This window comes from Aythya fuligula, chromosome 7, assembly GCF_009819795.1.
Source record: "Aythya fuligula isolate bAytFul2 chromosome 7, bAytFul2.pri, whole genome shotgun sequence".
In the NCBI taxonomy this organism is placed as follows: domain Eukaryota; kingdom Metazoa; phylum Chordata; class Aves; order Anseriformes; family Anatidae; genus Aythya; species Aythya fuligula.
The window spans coordinates 18,617,591-18,634,916 of record NC_045565.1 but is presented as its reverse complement, the minus strand read 5'-3'; the positions used below and the strand labels follow the sequence as shown (position 1 = coordinate 18,634,916).

The following is a 17,326-nucleotide window of genomic DNA, read 5'->3' as shown; positions in this document are numbered from 1 at the left end:
ATTAAATATTGATACAACTAAGTCACTGAAAAAATCTTCTGGTATAAGCTTTTCATAAATAATTCTAAAAGACTGGATGACTGCTGTTCTAATTGTGGTTAAAATCAAAGTTTTGGATTTAAGCAATTCACTGTCAGGATAAGCCAGGTCCAGTTTATAACAGGCAATGCATTATTTTTTGAAAACAATTAACTGCCAGAAAAATGTTCCTTGATGACTGAAGTTTGTTGCTGTTTCATAAGAGGTCTGTAAAGTAGCAAGAAGCTGAACTTCATCTATTGGTGCACTTTGGATGATGCACTCCATTTTAATGAGATTAAAGGTTTAATGCAGATAAAAGATTTTTATCTGTTCAGTGCACCTGGAATCATCACAGGGAATTCAGTGTGATTCACAGAGGGTCAGCGGAGAGCTATGCTCATCCTGACAGATAAGAGCTTCTGACTTCTTTCCTAAATACAATTTTATTTTTTATTCCATACAAGTACAAAATGTTCAGAACACATTTTTTCCTATTTTATTCTCTGATTATGTGCAGCATATCAGCTGAGGAAATTTTTCAGCCAACTCTAGTGCTGGACATGGCTAAAGTTCTACTAGATAACTACTGCTATCCTGAAAACCTAGTGGGAATGCAAGAAGCCATCGAACAAGCCATCAAGAGTGGGGAGATCCTGGACATCTCAGATCCAAAACTGCTGGCCAGCGTCTTGACAGCTGGAGTGCAAGGTGCTCTGAATGACCCAAGACTGGTGATTTCCTACGAGCCATCACCACATGCCTCTCCTGAAAAAGAAACTGAGGCTTCCCCCACTCGTGAACAACTCCTGAGTCTTATTGAGCATGTGATTGTATATGACAAGCTGGAGGGCAATGTTGGCTACCTGAGGATTGATTATATCATAGGACAGGATGTTGTGCAGAAAGTTGGAGCTTTTCTCGTGGACAAGGTGTGGAAGACGCTAATAAATACATCTGCCCTGGTGATAGATCTTCGTCACAGTACTGGAGGACAGATCTCCGGACTTCCTTTCATCATCTCATACTTGCATGAAGCAGACAAGATGCTGCATGTTGAGACTGTATACAATCGGCACTCCAACACCACCACAGAGATATGGACATTGCCAAAAGTGTTGGGAGAGAGGTACAGCAAAGAAAAGGATGTCATTGTTTTGATCAGCCGCCACACCACAGGAGTGGCTGAAGATGTGGCTTACATCCTCAAGCACATGAACAGAGCTATCACTGTTGGGGAGAAGACAGCTGGGGGATCACTGGACATCCAGAAACTGCGTATTGGCCTATCTAATTTTTATCTAATGGTTCCTGTGTCACGGTCTGTGAGCCCCTTGAGTGGGGGTGGGCAGAGCTGGGAGGTTAATGGGGTGATGCCATGTGTGGCTACTGAGGCAGAGCAAGCCTTGCAGAAATCCTTGGACATCCTGGCAGTGCGCAGAGCAGTGCCTGGCACCCTAACCCGCCTCATAGACATATTAAAGGACTATTACAGCTTAGTGGAGCGGGTGCCAGTGCTTCTGCGGCACCTCACCACTTCTGACTTCTCTTCTGTGCAGTCAGCAGAGGACCTGGCCACCAAGCTCAACACTGAGATGCAGACCTTATCCGAGGACCCTCGCCTGTTGGTCCGAGTCATGATGCCAGGTGAAACTGCTGCCCCCCCTGCTGAGACACCAATTGCAGTGGCAGCCAACTTGCCTGACAATGAGCAACTGCTGCATGCTTTGGTGGATACTGTCTTCAAGGTGTCAGTGTTGCCAGGCAATGTGGGCTACATGCGCTTCGATGAGTTTGCTGATGCCTCTGTGCTTGCTAAACTGGGACCTTACATCGTAAAAAAAGTGTGGGAGCCCCTCCAAAATACAGAGAACCTGATTGTGGACCTACGCTACAACCCTGGAGGCCCTTCCTCCTCTGCTGTGCCTGTGCTACTTTCCTATTTCCAAGACCCTGCTGTAGGCCCTGTCCATCTCTTCACAACCTACGACAGGCGCACCAACCACACACAGGAGCACAACAGCCGGGCAGAACTGCTGGCCCAGCCCTACGGAGCTCGGCGTGGCGTCTACCTGCTCACCAGCCACCACACTGCTACAGCTGCTGAGGAGTTTGCTTACCTCATGCAGTCCCTGGGCCGCGCCACACTGATTGGGGAGATCACAGCAGGCAGCCTCTCACACACCTCTACGTTCCCTCTGCTGCAGCCTGAGCAGGGAATAACCCGTGGCCTAACTATCACAGTACCAGTTATCACCTTCATTGACAACCATGGAGAAAGCTGGATGGGCGGAGGAGTTGTGCCTGATGCCATAGTGCTGGCTGAGGACGCGCTGGAGAAGGCTGAAGAGGTGCTAGCTTTTCACAGGAAGATGGGGGTGCTTTTGGAAAGTACTGGGCAACTCCTAGAAGCTCATTATGCCATCCCAGAAGTGGCTGGGAAGGCCAGTGCTATGCTCAGCACCAAACGGGCCCAAGGAAGTTATCGATCAGCTGTAGACTTTGAGACATTGGCTTCCCAGCTTACCAGTGACTTGCAGGAGGCCTCAGGAGACCATCGGCTTCATGTTTTCCACAGCCATGTGGAACCAACACCAGAAGAACAGCTTCCCAACATGATTCCCAGCCCTGAGGAGCTCAGCTATATCATTGAGGCGCTATTCAAAATTGAGGTACTGCCAGGCAACCTGGGCTACCTTCGCTTTGATATGATGGCTGAGGCAGAAACAGTGAAGGCCATTGGGCCTCAGCTCGTGCAGATGGTGTGGAACAAACTGGTTGACACAGATGCCATGATTATTGACATGAGGTACAACACAGGTGGCTACTCCACTGCTGTCCCAATACTTTGTTCCTACTTCTTTGAGCCTGAGCCTCGGCAACACCTCTACACTGTCTTCGATCGTAGTACCTCCCGCAGCACTGAGGTATGGACTCTTCCTCAGGTGACTGGCAAGAGATATGGCTCCCTCAAGGATGTCTACATCCTCACAAGCCATATGAGTGGCTCAGCAGCTGAAGCCTTCACTCGCTCTATGAAGGATCTACACCGGGCCACAGTTATCGGTGAGCCCACAGTAGGAGGTTCCCTCTCAGTGGGCATTTATCGTGTTGGTAATAGCTCCCTGTATGCCTCCATCCCCAGCCAAGTGGTGCTCAGCCCAGTCACTGGCAAAGTGTGGAGTGTGTCTGGGGTGGAGCCACACATCACCATCCAAGCCAGTGAAGCCATGGCTGTAGCCCAGCACATTGCCAACTTGCGTGCCCAGGTGCCGCAGACACTTCAAACTGTAGGTAAACTTGTGGCAGAAAATTATGCTTTTGTGGACATTGGGGCCATTATAGCATCCAATCTCACCAAGAATATCAACAAAGGAAATTATAAAAGGATTAATTCAGAAGAGGAGTTGGCCAGGAAGGTGACTGCCAACCTGCAAGCTCTTTCTGATGATGAACACCTCAAAATACTCTACATCCCTGAACATGCCAAGGACAACATCCCAGGAATCATGCCAAAACAGGTACAGTTCTCCTGTAACCAGCTATACTGATGCCAGTTATAATGGGAGCACTGAGTCAGATATCTTACCTTGTTTCTAAACCGTATCATCAACCCATCAGGATTTACCTGTATCCATTAAAGAAGCCTGTGCCTCAGTGGGTTTTGGAGACAGAATTCTCTCTGACACTAAGGCAAACCAGGGTAGTAGCTTGTGTTAGTAGGTGGTAGTTCTGGATGCATACTTTCTGGGGACAATGGCCTTCAGGCTGTGGATCTCTTTCTGTGGCTACCACAAGAAAAGATGCTGATGCAAGGCTTCCCTGTTACAGTGAAAATATCTCATCTCCGTGATCATAGAAGAGTAGTACGGCTTTTCAAGCTGTAATAAATTAATGCAGAAACCCACTGGTTACAAACTGAGTTTGTAATCTGAGAAAAATGTGGTTGGTCCAGAGTAAATGCATAGACCTGCAAAACACACTGCCCCATACTTTGCAATGGATTTTTATATATAAGATTGCCATACCTGATTTCTAATTCTATTACACTAGAACAACAAGCAACTCCTTTTGTAGTGACAGTGGAAAGTTGTTCTGATTGTATCTCATGCTCAACATCAGACAGTTTCCCAGTGACCTAGAAATACTTTGGAAGAAGTATCTGGGTGGAAGTTAGGTGGCCCCAGGGAGAAATTGATTTTTAATAATCTACTTTTGCCTTTGCTGCATGGTTTGCATAACAGTCTGCGCTTTGTTCTGAGCCTGGCTATTTATACATTGGTCTGTCTTGGCAATCTTTCTTGTTCATTGTTGTGCTGGAGGGAGCTCCCAGGAGCACTTGTTAAAATTCCACATTCAAATTAAAAGGAGGGTTAGGATAACCTGATCCCTTTCTTGGATGGAGTTAGCTCCTTTCTGACTACTGCTCCAGCGTGGCTATCAGAGACTTTTCCCAAGGGACTCATAAAATTACTTTTTGAAGAGAATGCATTTGCCTTTGCAATGAACCAGAGTATACCAAGTGTCAGGTAACTATTAAATGTTTCCTGGGGGAGGAAATTTGCAGGCTTCCACCCTCTGAAGTCTTTGGCATGCATGAATTAAGGTGGGCAAGAGCTTTGTGGTATTATCTCCAACAATAATGTCAAGGACAAAGTCTAAGTATTTCCAGGGGAGGACATTTTTTCAATTCAAGTTTGATAACCAAGAGATGCTGGCTCCATTCATGCCTCTAAGCAAAAATAAATAAATAAATAAATAAATAAATTTTTCTTTTTTAAATTCCATTACTCTCCCCCTCCTATTAAATTATTAGCAGCATATTAGCACTGATATAAATTTCTCTTCATCCTACAAAGTGGACCTATCCTGCAACTTAGTCACCATATTTGCTGAAGGCTGTTAATGGATATTGCTGTGTATTTTTACTTATTCAGACCTTACTTACTTTATTCAGACCTTGAAAGTTGAGAACAGAATGTACAGGACAAGTCTTATTTTTTACATGGTATGAAATTCTGATCCTGATAGAGCTAATGAGCTAATGAGCAAATGTCATTATGCTAATTAATGCCACTTTTTATCTGAACTCTTTGTAAAGAAAAATTACTAGAAAATTATTATTATATATTATTATTATTATAAAATTATATTATTATCCACCAGAAAGAAATCACAGCAGTGTGAATGAAAATTAGGACTAAACTAAGATTTCTTTATGGAGGAATAATAAATAAACAGCGGAGGAAAAGCATGGGTCTCTTATGGAACTAGAATAGCTACCAAGTAGGTATGCATCCTTTCACATTGCTTGAGGAAACTGGGATGGAGAGAGACAAGAAAGTGGTGTTAAAATATTTTAAGGCAGAAGACGGTGAGTGAACTAAGACTTGACATAAAGGTTTTTCCCTGTGATAGAAGAAAATTCACCTATTCCACAGAGCATTGGGCAGCAAAAGTACTTTCATTTCCTCTTTTTTTTTTTTTTTTTTTTTCCCTACAGTGTCCCTGGTGTCCCTGTATCTTCTTGACTCGCCTTACAGGATAATTGTTTCTGCCTTGCTTTTGCAGAGCCAAGAGGAATGTTTTCTATGAATCAGTTCAGAAAATGCCCCATACCAATACTGCAGAAAGCACATGCCGTAAGATTACAGTGAAGCTTAGAACATGGCACTAAATGCATTTATAAATTCTTTTTTTTTATTATTTTTTTTTCTTTTTTTTTGGCAGTCTCAAACAGGACACGGTGGCTATTTAATCTGTACTATGCTTACACCTTAATGATCTAAGAGGTATTTTTTCTCTTGTGCTGCCAACCTTCCAAACCAACCTTTCCCTTGACAGTTGGATTTTAACACAATTAACTGAAAGCGAAGATGAGTAACTGCAGGAGGGATGGAATGGGACATAAGAGACAGACAAGTGAAATGCAGACCTTTGCATCTACTGTAGTAGAACAGCTGCTGAAGCATAATACTGGGTAGTGAATATGTCTCCTCTGTGACAGCAGCAAGGTCGATGCTAGCCGGAGCACTCTGCTGCATAAATGCCACTTTCTGAAGTCAGACTTCCCAGAGGCACATGTTGCATATACTGCTTGTGAAACAGAAAATTGCCTTTTGCTTGTAAGGCAGAATTCTGTAAACACGGTGATGAACACTTCTGTAATCCTCGCTTCTTATTCCTCTGTTTGTCTCTCTCTCCCATCACACCTTCCTTTCCATGTACTCATGAATATCTGAGTATTGTAGATTACCTGTAGAGGAATTGCTGCCTGATTTTGGCAAATATGTTATGTCAGCTTCAAGTGACAAGCCCCTCCCTGAGTGACTCTTGTGGCCCCTTGATGATGCCCAAATCTTTTTAATGTAGTCTTCACACCTAAGGGAATTTCTGTGCTAATGTTTTAGAAATGCAGATGAAATTGATGAAGAAAGTCTCCCCACTGCACTGTACCTCCCTAGTAAAAGATAAAAAGGAATCTTTTATAAGGAAAAGCTGTTCCTTCATTTGAAGAATCAATTTTCATGGATAAATAATACCTATAGCAGAGATTCTGCTGTGCTGATGGAGGTAATAGTTACAGGCATCCCCCCAGAAATGAGTATGCTTGCTTTTATGCCTCCATTAACAACTAAAACAAAATACTCAGCCTCAGAGTGTCAAGATGGGTAAACAAATTGCTACATCTGTCACTAACAGGTAGAAAAAATGTTGTGGGCCTTTCTGATGCTGATTTATAACATAACCACAGTAGTCAGCGGAACTAACTTTGACTTTTCACCTTTTGCTTGCCTCTTATATTTGTTGCAGAGAAGAAAATGGCATTTTGTTAATCAGTTTTGTTATTTTGCTAGCACCTTTCATCTTTTGACCCTGATAATGAAGCTCAATACACCTACATTTGCAGTTACAACAATCCCACCAAAGAGATCTGTTTATGCTCATTTTTTTGCCATTGCCATCAGTGTTACAGTAGATTTGCCCATTAGTTTTATGGAATTTCAATGCGCTTTAGATGAAAAATCAAAACTTATCCATGAGTCATGTTTTCCAATGTAATCTTCCAGGTTATTCCAGGCAAGAAAACAACAATGCTTTAAACTCTTGCTCATTGACTTGCAGTGAGTGTGTTTGGAGCCGTATGTCGTCAGAGCAGGCTGACAGGTCGCTGTGCAGCGCCATCTGCTGTGAGAGCTTCTCCCTCTGCCCTGAGCTCCTCAGTGTGGACTGAAAGCCTTAAATAACCTCATTTAATCCTTTCCAGAGCATTTCAGCTTTTGCTTATGGTAACCTCTCCATCCTGGCTGTCCGGGTGCAACAGAGGACAGAATAAGAATTCAAAGCTATGGTTTTGGAAAAACTGGATAAATTATCTGTGAAAAGTGGGATGAGGTTAAGTAAGAGCACAAGCAAGGTTTTTGCACAGATTCTAGAGTGGGAATAATTAGCTGCACAATGCTGGGAGGAAAATGGCTTGTTTAGAAGGAGTCCTGCACAGAAGTATATCAGTCCTTCAGAGTCCACAATGTGAGCACAAGTTCACAGAATCAAGTTGTCACAGTAAAAAATAATCATCATCAAAATGGGTTGGATAAGCAGGAAAATAATCAGTGAAATGCATGAAGTCTTCTGCTATATTCGGCTCTACAGAAGCCTCGGCTGGAATGCACTGTGCCCAATCTTGGGCAATGCTTTTTTGGAAAGTTGTGTCTCTGATGGGGAAGGCCCAGGGAAGAGGAAAATGAATAAAGAGAAGAGTTGAGTAAGAGTTATCTTGAAAAAGATTAAAGGATTTGAGTTGTTTATTCAGGAGAAAATAAAACTGAGGGGATATACGAAAACAGTCTTCAGGTACATAAGAAGCTGTTTCAAATATGAAAAGAATAATCTGTTTCCTTACCCATGTTGAATAGGCCAAGAAGTAATGCACTTAAACTGTAGAAAGTAGCAGACTTAGACTGTTTACACAAGATGTTAGGAACATCCTTATAATAGTGAGGCTAGTGACGTGCTAGACCGGATTGCCTGGAGAAGAACACGTAATCTCAATCACTGGTTGTTTTTAAGAGCAACTGAGAGGCAGCTGTCAGGGATATTGCTGGTCCTGCTCAGTCCTTTTGCTAGGGAACCTACTAAAATGGATGGTACCCTTTCAGCCTGTGGGGGCGAACAAAGATACCCATTGCTATTCTGAGAAAGAAAGGAGCAACAACCCCTACTTCCCCAAAATCTCATGGTTCTTAAACCAGCTTCCAGATTTGCAATGGCCCAGGTATGTTGGCTTATAGCATTTTAACCCGGAGGCTGACAGCACTAGCAACCTTAATGGAGAAGAGTTACAGTACAGTGGTCAGTATATAATTAGCTATGAAAATACAGTTTCCATCAAGATAAACAAAACAATTTAGGGGAGACGTGAAAGGGAAGAATAGAGGGAAGAGAGGTGCGGCTGGAAAAGTAGTTTGCCCATGGCTGGGGTATGTGTCTGTAGTAGAGCCAGTGATAAAACCCCATGCATGAGTCGCAGGGCAGCAATCTAAATCCTGTTCTGTGTCACACTGTCTGTTCCAGTTAGGCCACACACATGTGGAAGGCAATTGCAGAACAGAGCTGGAGACTCTATATAGTTAACCAAAAGAAATTCTTCTTGGCTTAAGTGGCGTTAGCTTGGAGGTCCTTTAGTCTAGCCACATTGCTTATAGTGTTCTTACTAAGGCACCTGAGGGTTTATATTTAACCATCAAGCCATTTGTAAACACTGCCTAACTGACCAGCAGGATCTTAGTCTCAGCTGCATCCTGTCCCAGCTTGTTCTTGACCTGCAAGCAGAGCCTTGCCTTTCAAAGGCGAGTACGCGGTTGGTCTCTGAAGCTAGACTCACCTCTGTAAGTACCAGCAGCACGTGGCCCATCAGCCAGTGTCATGAACCTGGGTTTTTCCAGGACCATTACCCTCTACTGTCAGTCTCAGCCTCCTCCCCTCTTTTACTTAAAATGGTTGTTGTTGTGGTGGTGGTGGTTGTTTGGTTGTTTTTGTTGTTTTGTGTTTTTTATTTTTTAAGAAAATTGCTTACTGAGTGATTCTTGTCTGACTTTCAATCAGAGCCTTTGGAATAGATGTATTTTCATACTTTCTCTTTTTTTTTTTTTTTTTTTTTTTTTTTTTTTTTTTTAGCTCATTGTGTATTCATTTTAGCCCAAGAGATGTGCTCTAAGGGAAACTTACCTTGAAATCTGTAATGAATTTGTGAGAGATAGCAACACAAGATGTGATACAGCGCATAAAAAAAAAAAAAAAAAAAAGTAGTAGAAAAAAATTACCAGGCATAGACTGAGAGGTTATTCCTAATCAACATGCTTCTGGGTGTGCATCTAGCAATTATTGTATGAGAAAGAGGAAAGAAATGTGCGTGTTTCATTAAAATATCATTGGTAAGTGGCTGAAAGTACCACATCAGTTTTATTTGTATGTTACCAATGAGTGATGAGTTTTTCTCCTGGGGGGACCAGTACCTCTGAACTAGAAATAAGCTCTGTCAGAACAACGCAGTGCATGCTGGATGTATTCTTCAAAACTGCGATTTGTTAATCAAAGTACAGCGAGCAGATCAAGTAGCATTGCTGTCACTGGGAAGTGGATTGGAAATGACAAACTCAGCAGCTTGGACTGATATGTTTACAGTCCAGATGCAGTGGTTATTTTCACAAGGTACAGTGAGAAAGAAAGTAAAGGAAAGGGCTCAGTCAAGTTTGCTCTCACCACTAGATCAACAACTACTGGCCAACAGAACTTTTGAAGTAATTCTTGAAATTCTGGCATACAGAAGGCACTGAATGATGAAGAAGCCCAGGGCAGCCAGAAGTGTGATATGGTAGCTAACATTCCCTCAGGTAAAGGGAATGTGTTTGAGCTATGTCAAGTACAGTTGCATCCACACAGCTTGGAAACCCTCTGCCTGCAGCGGCAGAGGTGCTTTTGGCACAGACCCCAGGCCAGGGCACTGCACGAAGGGCAGGAGGTTGCCTGACTTCCTTCAGTTGCAGAAGACACAGATGTCTCCCAAGTTCTGGGTCATACTGTGGATTGAGAGAGCACCTTTTAGCACATGACACACTGCAAATTCTTTGTTCTCTTCACTATTAAACCATGGATTGTCTGGGGCTGAGATATAGCAGAGGGGAATTGATTAAAAAGCAAGTATAAAATCAGTTTCACAGCAACCCTGAGGAGAAAAGCCCATGCTGCAGAAGGTCACCCTTCTAGGTCACCCCTATATCTGAAAACCTTATCTCCTTAAGCTGCAAGGTCTTCCATTTTCAGACATATGCATGCAAAACATAAGTTTGGCAAAGAGAGCAGATTCTGTCTCCAAAGCATATAGGGGTTATTAGGACAACTTTATTATTTGGCTACACATTGCTATGAAAAAAATGTCTGCTAACATCCAGATAAACAAAATGAAATTAATCACAGCTTAACACATGAAATTCTAGGCACATAGCCACCATTTAAGAGATTTAACACATGGCTACTTCATGAGTATCCCAGCACATACCCAACACAGGAGATTCCTCCTTGTCACAGGGACTGGTTCATTAACAGGGGCTGGGGCCAGCCTCACCTGTAGCCAGCAGCTGTTTGTCAGCTAAGCCCAATCAATGAGACTATAAAAGCCTCAAGTGCCTTCTTGAGAAAGGAAGCAAGCAATTTTTAGGTGGCAGATCTGGAATAATGATTTGTGCTACAGGCCTGGGCTTGTTCTTGTAGCCTTCTTAGTCTCCCTGGCACAAGGATTTCCCTTGTATATTTGAAAAATAAGCTAAGCCTTGACAAATGGGGGCCTGATCTGGATTCTGTGTATGCTGTTAAGGCATCCAATACTGGGCAAACAGTACTGGTTGGCAGCCCATGCTAACCTAAGCTTAATATGCAGAAGTCTTAATATTGTTACATTATTGTACTTCAGACTTGGTCATATTTCTCACATATGTCCCACCTGAACTAAACTTGACCCACGTAATTCCTTTTAAAACTTATGCCAAGCTATTGGTGCCAGCAAATGATTTGTTCTGTTTTTTTCCAAACTCTTTCAGATCCCTTCCCCAGAAGTATTTGAAGATCTGATTAAATTTTCATTCCACACAAACGTATTTGAAAACAACATCGGCCATCTGAGATTTGATATGTTTGGAGACTACGAACTTCTAACCCAGGTGTCTGACCTACTGGTAGAGCATGTTTGGAAGAAAATTGTTCATACAGATGCTTTAATCATAGACATGAGGTAAACCTTTGAATGGCAAATAACCAAACCTCTTTCAAAACAGCATTTTATTTGTAACAGTGAATTATCTTTACATGGCTTGCTATCCTGTTTACAGCCTAACATTGCTGGGATTAAATGAGAAAAGGAAAACAGCCAAGGAAAACAATAACAGTCGGGAAATATATCTCAAGAGAAATTGTACCATCACTTGACATGTTTAAAACTAAATAAGCAAATTTAGGGTTTACGCTGCAGGATGCAATCCTGGACGTCACATCTGTTTTCTTTTTCTGATTTCTTTCTAATCTGACTCTGCATGTGTCTTGTATTAATTATATATGTTTGTTTTAATTAAATCCTTCACTGCTGGCAGTGGTCAAGTGATTGAATGGTCCAAAAAACAGCCCATGCATAAGTCTGTGTTACAGCATCTAGTCTGCCATATCCTCAGTGCCAAATTATGCTGGGCAATCGGCCCTGTACAGAATGGTCCTTGTGCAGAGCACGAAGGTGGCTTAAAGGCACTATTGCCTCAAGATACTGTGGCATTCTTGCTGCAGCAAGCTACAGCACCATATGCCTGCTCTTAATACTGCCATCTTCCAATAGACTTGAGATGGCACCAGCACTTTCCTCTTTCTTGCCCCAGTTTTCTCTCAGATCAGAACTCAAACCAGGGCCGGGGTAACAAAGCAGCAAAGGTAACATCATGCCCTAGGTACCAAATGGTGTCATTATAGTCCTTTCCTTGGTGTTTTTTTCTTTTTTCTTAAAAAAAAAAAAAAAAGAAAAAAAAGAAAAAAAAAGAAAAAAAGAAAACAAACAAACAAACAAACAACTTTTTCTTATTTCTAGCCCTTTGAGAAAGCAGAGTTGAGAGCATTTAAAAGACTCAGTCTCTGAAGTCATGTAAAAAGAACCATAAGCATTTTATGTTTTCAAATTCTACCTAAACCAATCCAATGATTTTAAGGGGAGGCTGATAATTTCCATTTTGCATTTCCATAATGAATGATGTCTCTCACCTTATAAGTTCCCTTCCCTGGCCAATCACAAGCTTCTTATTTTTAAATATCACAGCTTAGAGAAGAGACTCATTGGTAAACTAAACCATTTCCCTAATGTCACACAAGAAGTCTGTAGTGAATGAAGAACTTGCCTCCAAGAGTTAAGCTAAAATTCTAACAATTGCTCCGTTGTTATTACTGAATAAAGTTTCTCCAGTTTCCCTGCCCTAGAGAGTCACAGGAAGAGCTCTCCAGCATTGCTCTATTTCTATTGTCTTGTCAAAATGTTTCTTGTCTTTGTCATCCACCCTGTCTCTTTCTCTTGACAAGAAGTTTGATAATCAGAGAAGCCTCTAAACTGATGTTCAATATTCACAGAGGAGGGAGATATTTGACATTTGCTTTTCCCTCAAAATCTTGTAGACTTCTTCAGCTCAAGTCTGTGTGAGACGCGCACTGTAGGGCAGGCAGCAGCTCTGCCATTTTGCTGCCTGGCTTCACACTGCCTGCATACTTTTGCCTCTCTGCTGCTCAGCCAGCTGTCCGAGATTGGCACTGCAGCATAACTGAGGCTAGATGGGGTCCCAGAAATGTACCTTAAAGACCTCCTTCCTTCCTTCCAAGTGCATGAGGAGATAATGTGTTCTAGGCTACATCTAGCAGACAAATAAATCCTCCTGGAGATGGGTGACTGCACCAAGAACACAACCAATTTCAGTGCTCATCCACCTTGCCCTGTCCGATGCCACCAACAGAGGTGGAAGGACTCAGCTTTTTTGGCAATAACTCAGCAGATCACTGCCTCTTAACCTTGTGCAGAGACAGCTGCTTTGTCCTCAGCCATGCAGCTAGCTAGCTGGCTGCTTGCCACTCTCTTCAGCTGGGATGGCAGCTGCAGGAACTGGGCTCTGCTGGCTCCAGCTGCCTCCTGGGCCGTGTAGCAGCAGCACCTCATGGCAGCACAGCGCTCCCCAGGACACACTAAAGAGGCTCATTGCAGCTCTGGGCAGTCACAGTGTGAGCCCAGCACACAGCTTCCAAATGCTGCAGAAAAATGAGGAATCTTCACTGTTTGGGACAGAGATCTCCTGGGTTGTCTAATCCTTTCCCAGAGATGAGAAGAACTTAGTTATGGACTGGACTGGACAAAACACCCCTTTCTAGTAGGTCTGTGCTGGAATGTCTGTGCCAGGCACTCCTAACATCAACAACAGGAGATCACTGCATGCTATCTCCCAATAGTCAACAAAGTGCAAATACTTCAGTGTCATATGTGCTCTATTATCAGAGAGAAGTGACAGCCAAAAAATAATTTGGTACTCTGCTGTGTGTATACATAGCAGGGGTTCTCCACTGACATTTAGGCACTTCTGTGACTTTAATCTTCAGACGTGGATATGAAATGAAATTAGAACCAAGTTTTCAAACATGATGGCTGTAAATTTAGCAGCTAAAAAAGTCTTTAGGCACAAAAACAAATGCCTGCTCTTATGAGGTACCAAATACCAGTAGTTTTTATTGCGTACAGCAGGAAATAAGAACCCATGTCAGCTGGATGTTGCTTAAACTGGGGTCTACCTTTAAATATCACTAATGACATGGGAAGTATGAGTACATATGTAACCCTAATATTCAAATATATAACAATATTCAAATCAGAAGAAGAAAAAGAATCTGATGTTTCTCTACAAATAAAAGCTTTTGTGTACTTTCTGTTATTTTTTTTTTTTCTCAGGTTGAATCAAGAGAAAAACATTCCGTTCAGAGTTCTGTTTGCTTTTGTAGCCAACTGTGGGCAATAACAGTCCCAGTCTATTAGATGGGATTTTGTTTCTCTGATAGATGTGCCAACGTTGATAGGGGAGAATGAATGTAAATGCATCAAAATGTAGCTTTAAGCCCTTTCAGCAGTGATGTTAAGAAAAAAAAAAAATTGGAAGGAAGATTTGTCATCTGCCACAAATTTTTACTTGTTTTAATAATATCTTAAATTTCTGAAAAGGTACAATATTGGAGGTGACACCACTTCAATACCAATCCTATGCTCATACTTCTTTGATGAAGGACAACATATTCTCCTGGACAAAGTTTATGACAGACCCAGTGACTCAGTAAAGGAAATATGGACCCAGCCCCAGCTCAAAGGTAAAACGACAATTTATTTTGAGAATAGTTTTTCATTTCAGAGGTTCCTCTTTGTGTATTTTAAAGTGAACCATTAGACACCATAACTCATTTGGTGAAAGCGCCTGCTGCAATTAGCTCAAGCTGTGCAGAGAATGTAAAAACAAAAATGTGCATCTCAGCCCTGTCCTTAATGCAATTTATAAATAACTCCTAGGAATGGGGTAGACTGGACACATAGGTTTGTAAACTGGTTCTCAGAAGCTTAGCTGAATAGAGTACACAGCAGTTATGACTGCTTATGGAAGTTGCTAAGATTAGAAATAAATCGCATGCTGCTTAAAACTCTGGTAACACCTCTTCCAAAACTCACTTATAGTTTTACATGTAGCACTTCACTTCCTACCTGTGCGATCTATCAGATGCTATTTCAATAAATGAAAACACCCTCAATAGCCCAGTTTGTCCAGAGAATGCAAAAGCAAAGAGAAGCACTAACTTCTGCACATCTGAGTAAGTGTGGAGCACTTGACAGTGTGTCGCTCCCCACCTTGCTGTCCATGGAAGTTGAAGAAACGCTGCTATATGCAGAAACAAAGCTCTTTGTTGCTCATAAAGTGCAGTAGGAGTACTAAACAGCCTTAAACAATGGTTTTAATTCTTTTCCCCTTTCAAGCTACTGAAAGAGGTGCCACCATGGTGTCTGCAGTTATTGGTTTGGAGCATGCTGAAAAGGTTAAACTCAGTAGCAGGCTGCAGTGTCCATCTTTTTTTTCCAGGCAGTTAGAGATGGGCTGTGTTAAGGGAGTATGATTACTATGGACACATTCCAGTTCCCATCAAAGAGAACAGGCAGACACATACTAACTTCAAAGGAGCTGGATCTGGTCCTGTATTATATATATCTACCGTGAAAAGGGTCTTCTAATGGGTATTACATCTACAGTGAAATGAGAAGACCAAAGATGGTGTGAAAATTAATTACCATGCTATTGGCCCCTCTCTTATGATTTAGTATGAGAATTAGATGTCATACTGCAACTTACTTAAAGAATGGCATTTTTGAAGCAGTTTAGATTATCTTTCAAGTTATCAGGTCCCAGTTATGACACACTGGCTTCATTTTCAAGGGAACTAAGCCCTTGAAAAGTATCCAGTGTGTTCAGATATACTGAAAATAGGGTGCAAGAAAACTCCTCCTGTCAGCTGGCTTATGTAAGAGAATGAGATAACTTGGATGTCATCCCAAAAATATGAGGGTATTTGTTGAAGGGCTTGGGACAAAGGCCATGCAACATCTTCCATTTATAGACTACAAAAAGCCTGTGGGAAACCACTATAATTATAATTTCATAATATGCCGCCTGCGTAGTCTGCAGGCCAAGCACTATGACAGCCATGTTCCTAGAGCAGGGATGAGAATGAAACTGAAGATGCTGCTGGCTGAGCTTTGAGTAACCCTGCAGGAGCAAAGGAAAAGATTGCTTTCCTTGCCTGACTATCCTACAGCTCCAGGAGCTGCTGTAGAAGTAAAAGCCACAGAGATCCAGCAGTAGTAACCATCGGCTGTTGGAACTCATATCCAGAAACTGATGGCTCAGGAGTACCGCATAGGGTGACAGTCTTTTTTACAGTACAAAGGCTGGGCTACAGAGAAAAAAGAAAAAAGGAAAAAGAAAAAAAAAAAAGTGCTCTAATAACATCATAGTTGAAAAGTATATTTTAAAATTTCTTTGGTTGTTAATAGCAAGTAAGGAAAGAAGTGTATCTTGGCTTAGTTATGGTAACGAATCTCTGAAAATGGACACATTTTGTGATGCTTTTTGTCCTTTCCGGCAGGGGAGAGGTACGGGTCTCAGAAAGGTCTGGTAATCCTCACCAGTGCTGTGACATCTGGAGCTGCTGAGGAGTTTGTATCCATAATGAAGAGGCTGGGCAGAGCTCTCATCATTGGGGAACAGACAAGTGGTGGCTCCCATTCCCCACAGACATACCAAGTAGATGATACCAATTTCTACATCATTATCCCCACCTCCAGATCAGTCATCTCTGCAGAGAGCACTTCTTGGGAAGGGAAAGGGGTGCCTCCTCACATGGAAACACCGGCTGCAACAGCACTTATCAAAGCAAAGGAGATGCTCAGTGCTCACCTGCACAGCTCTAGATAGCCCAGCAGGGGCACGTGCTCCTAGAAAAAAAGGTAGGCTGTAATTTTCAAAGAAGCCTGAGGGGACTTACAGTCTCAGGAGCTGAACCAATAACGGTTTGGGGAGCCCAGAACAGTATTTAGCCATAATTTAGGTAACTGATGCAAAAATGATACCCCCAAAATCTCACTCTGTGTGTGTGTGTGCATTTGCATGTAAGGGAATGTGCAGGGCACAGGTGTTTTTCTATGCATTATCTGTCTGGCTTGATGGGTTGTTTACTGCACAAGAGCTCAGTTCCCACAGGAGAAATTATTTTAAGGCCTTTCTGCTATACAGAATAATTCACAAGCCTCAGGAATGGTACTCTTCTGGATAGCAGAAGTGGATTTCAGTTCTTAGAATGGAGGCTTCACACCAAAGTCTCATTTTTTTGTGTTAATTTTCTAGTAACCTAGTGTCTTGGAGAAGAAAGCCACCTCCACAGACAAAAAGGAGTAGGAACTTGGGTTCAATCTCTATAGTCATCATTTCCCTGTACATAGCTCTAAGTGACTCCCTTTTCAACATGTGGCATTTTCACCCTGTTCTGAGGAATCCAACTCTTTCTCAGCATGGTTGAGATACTTGGATAATTCAGCGGGGTTTCTGGATTTCTCTCCTGGCTTGAAATGTAAATGTTAGTTGTTACACTGTCTGTCTTAGATTTAGCTCCAGATCACAGAGATTTCCTCTGGTTCCTTAGAAAATCCCAGCTCAGT

The 17,326-nt window shown here is 42.3% G+C and overlaps 1 protein-coding gene across 1 annotated transcript; it reads left to right on the top strand.

Annotated features, from left to right (window-relative positions):
- Positions 1–491: 491 nt before the first annotated feature.
- On the top strand, positions 492–16,586 carry RBP3 (retinol binding protein 3). The gene is made up of 4 exons (XM_032191176.1): positions 492–3,539; positions 11,115–11,305; positions 14,297–14,439; positions 16,258–16,586. Exons 1-4 carry the CDS (start codon positions 492–494, stop codon positions 16,584–16,586), a joined length of 3,711 nt encoding a protein of 1,236 aa, XP_032047067.1.
- The last annotated feature ends 740 nt before the right edge of the window (positions 16,587–17,326 follow it).

Excerpts from the sequence above, each read along its gene's own strand:
- RBP3 (XM_032191176.1), top strand. The coding sequence starts at position 492 with ATGTTCAGAACACATTTTTTCCTATTTTATTCTCTGATTATGTGCAGC. Across the intron at positions 3,540-11,114 it reads CAGGAATCATGCCAAAACAG|ATCCCTTCCCCAGAAGTATT; the intron begins GTACAGTTCTCC and ends AAACTCTTTCAG. Across the intron at positions 14,440-16,257 it reads GACCCAGCCCCAGCTCAAAG|GGGAGAGGTACGGGTCTCAG; the intron begins GTAAAACGACAA and ends CCTTTCCGGCAG.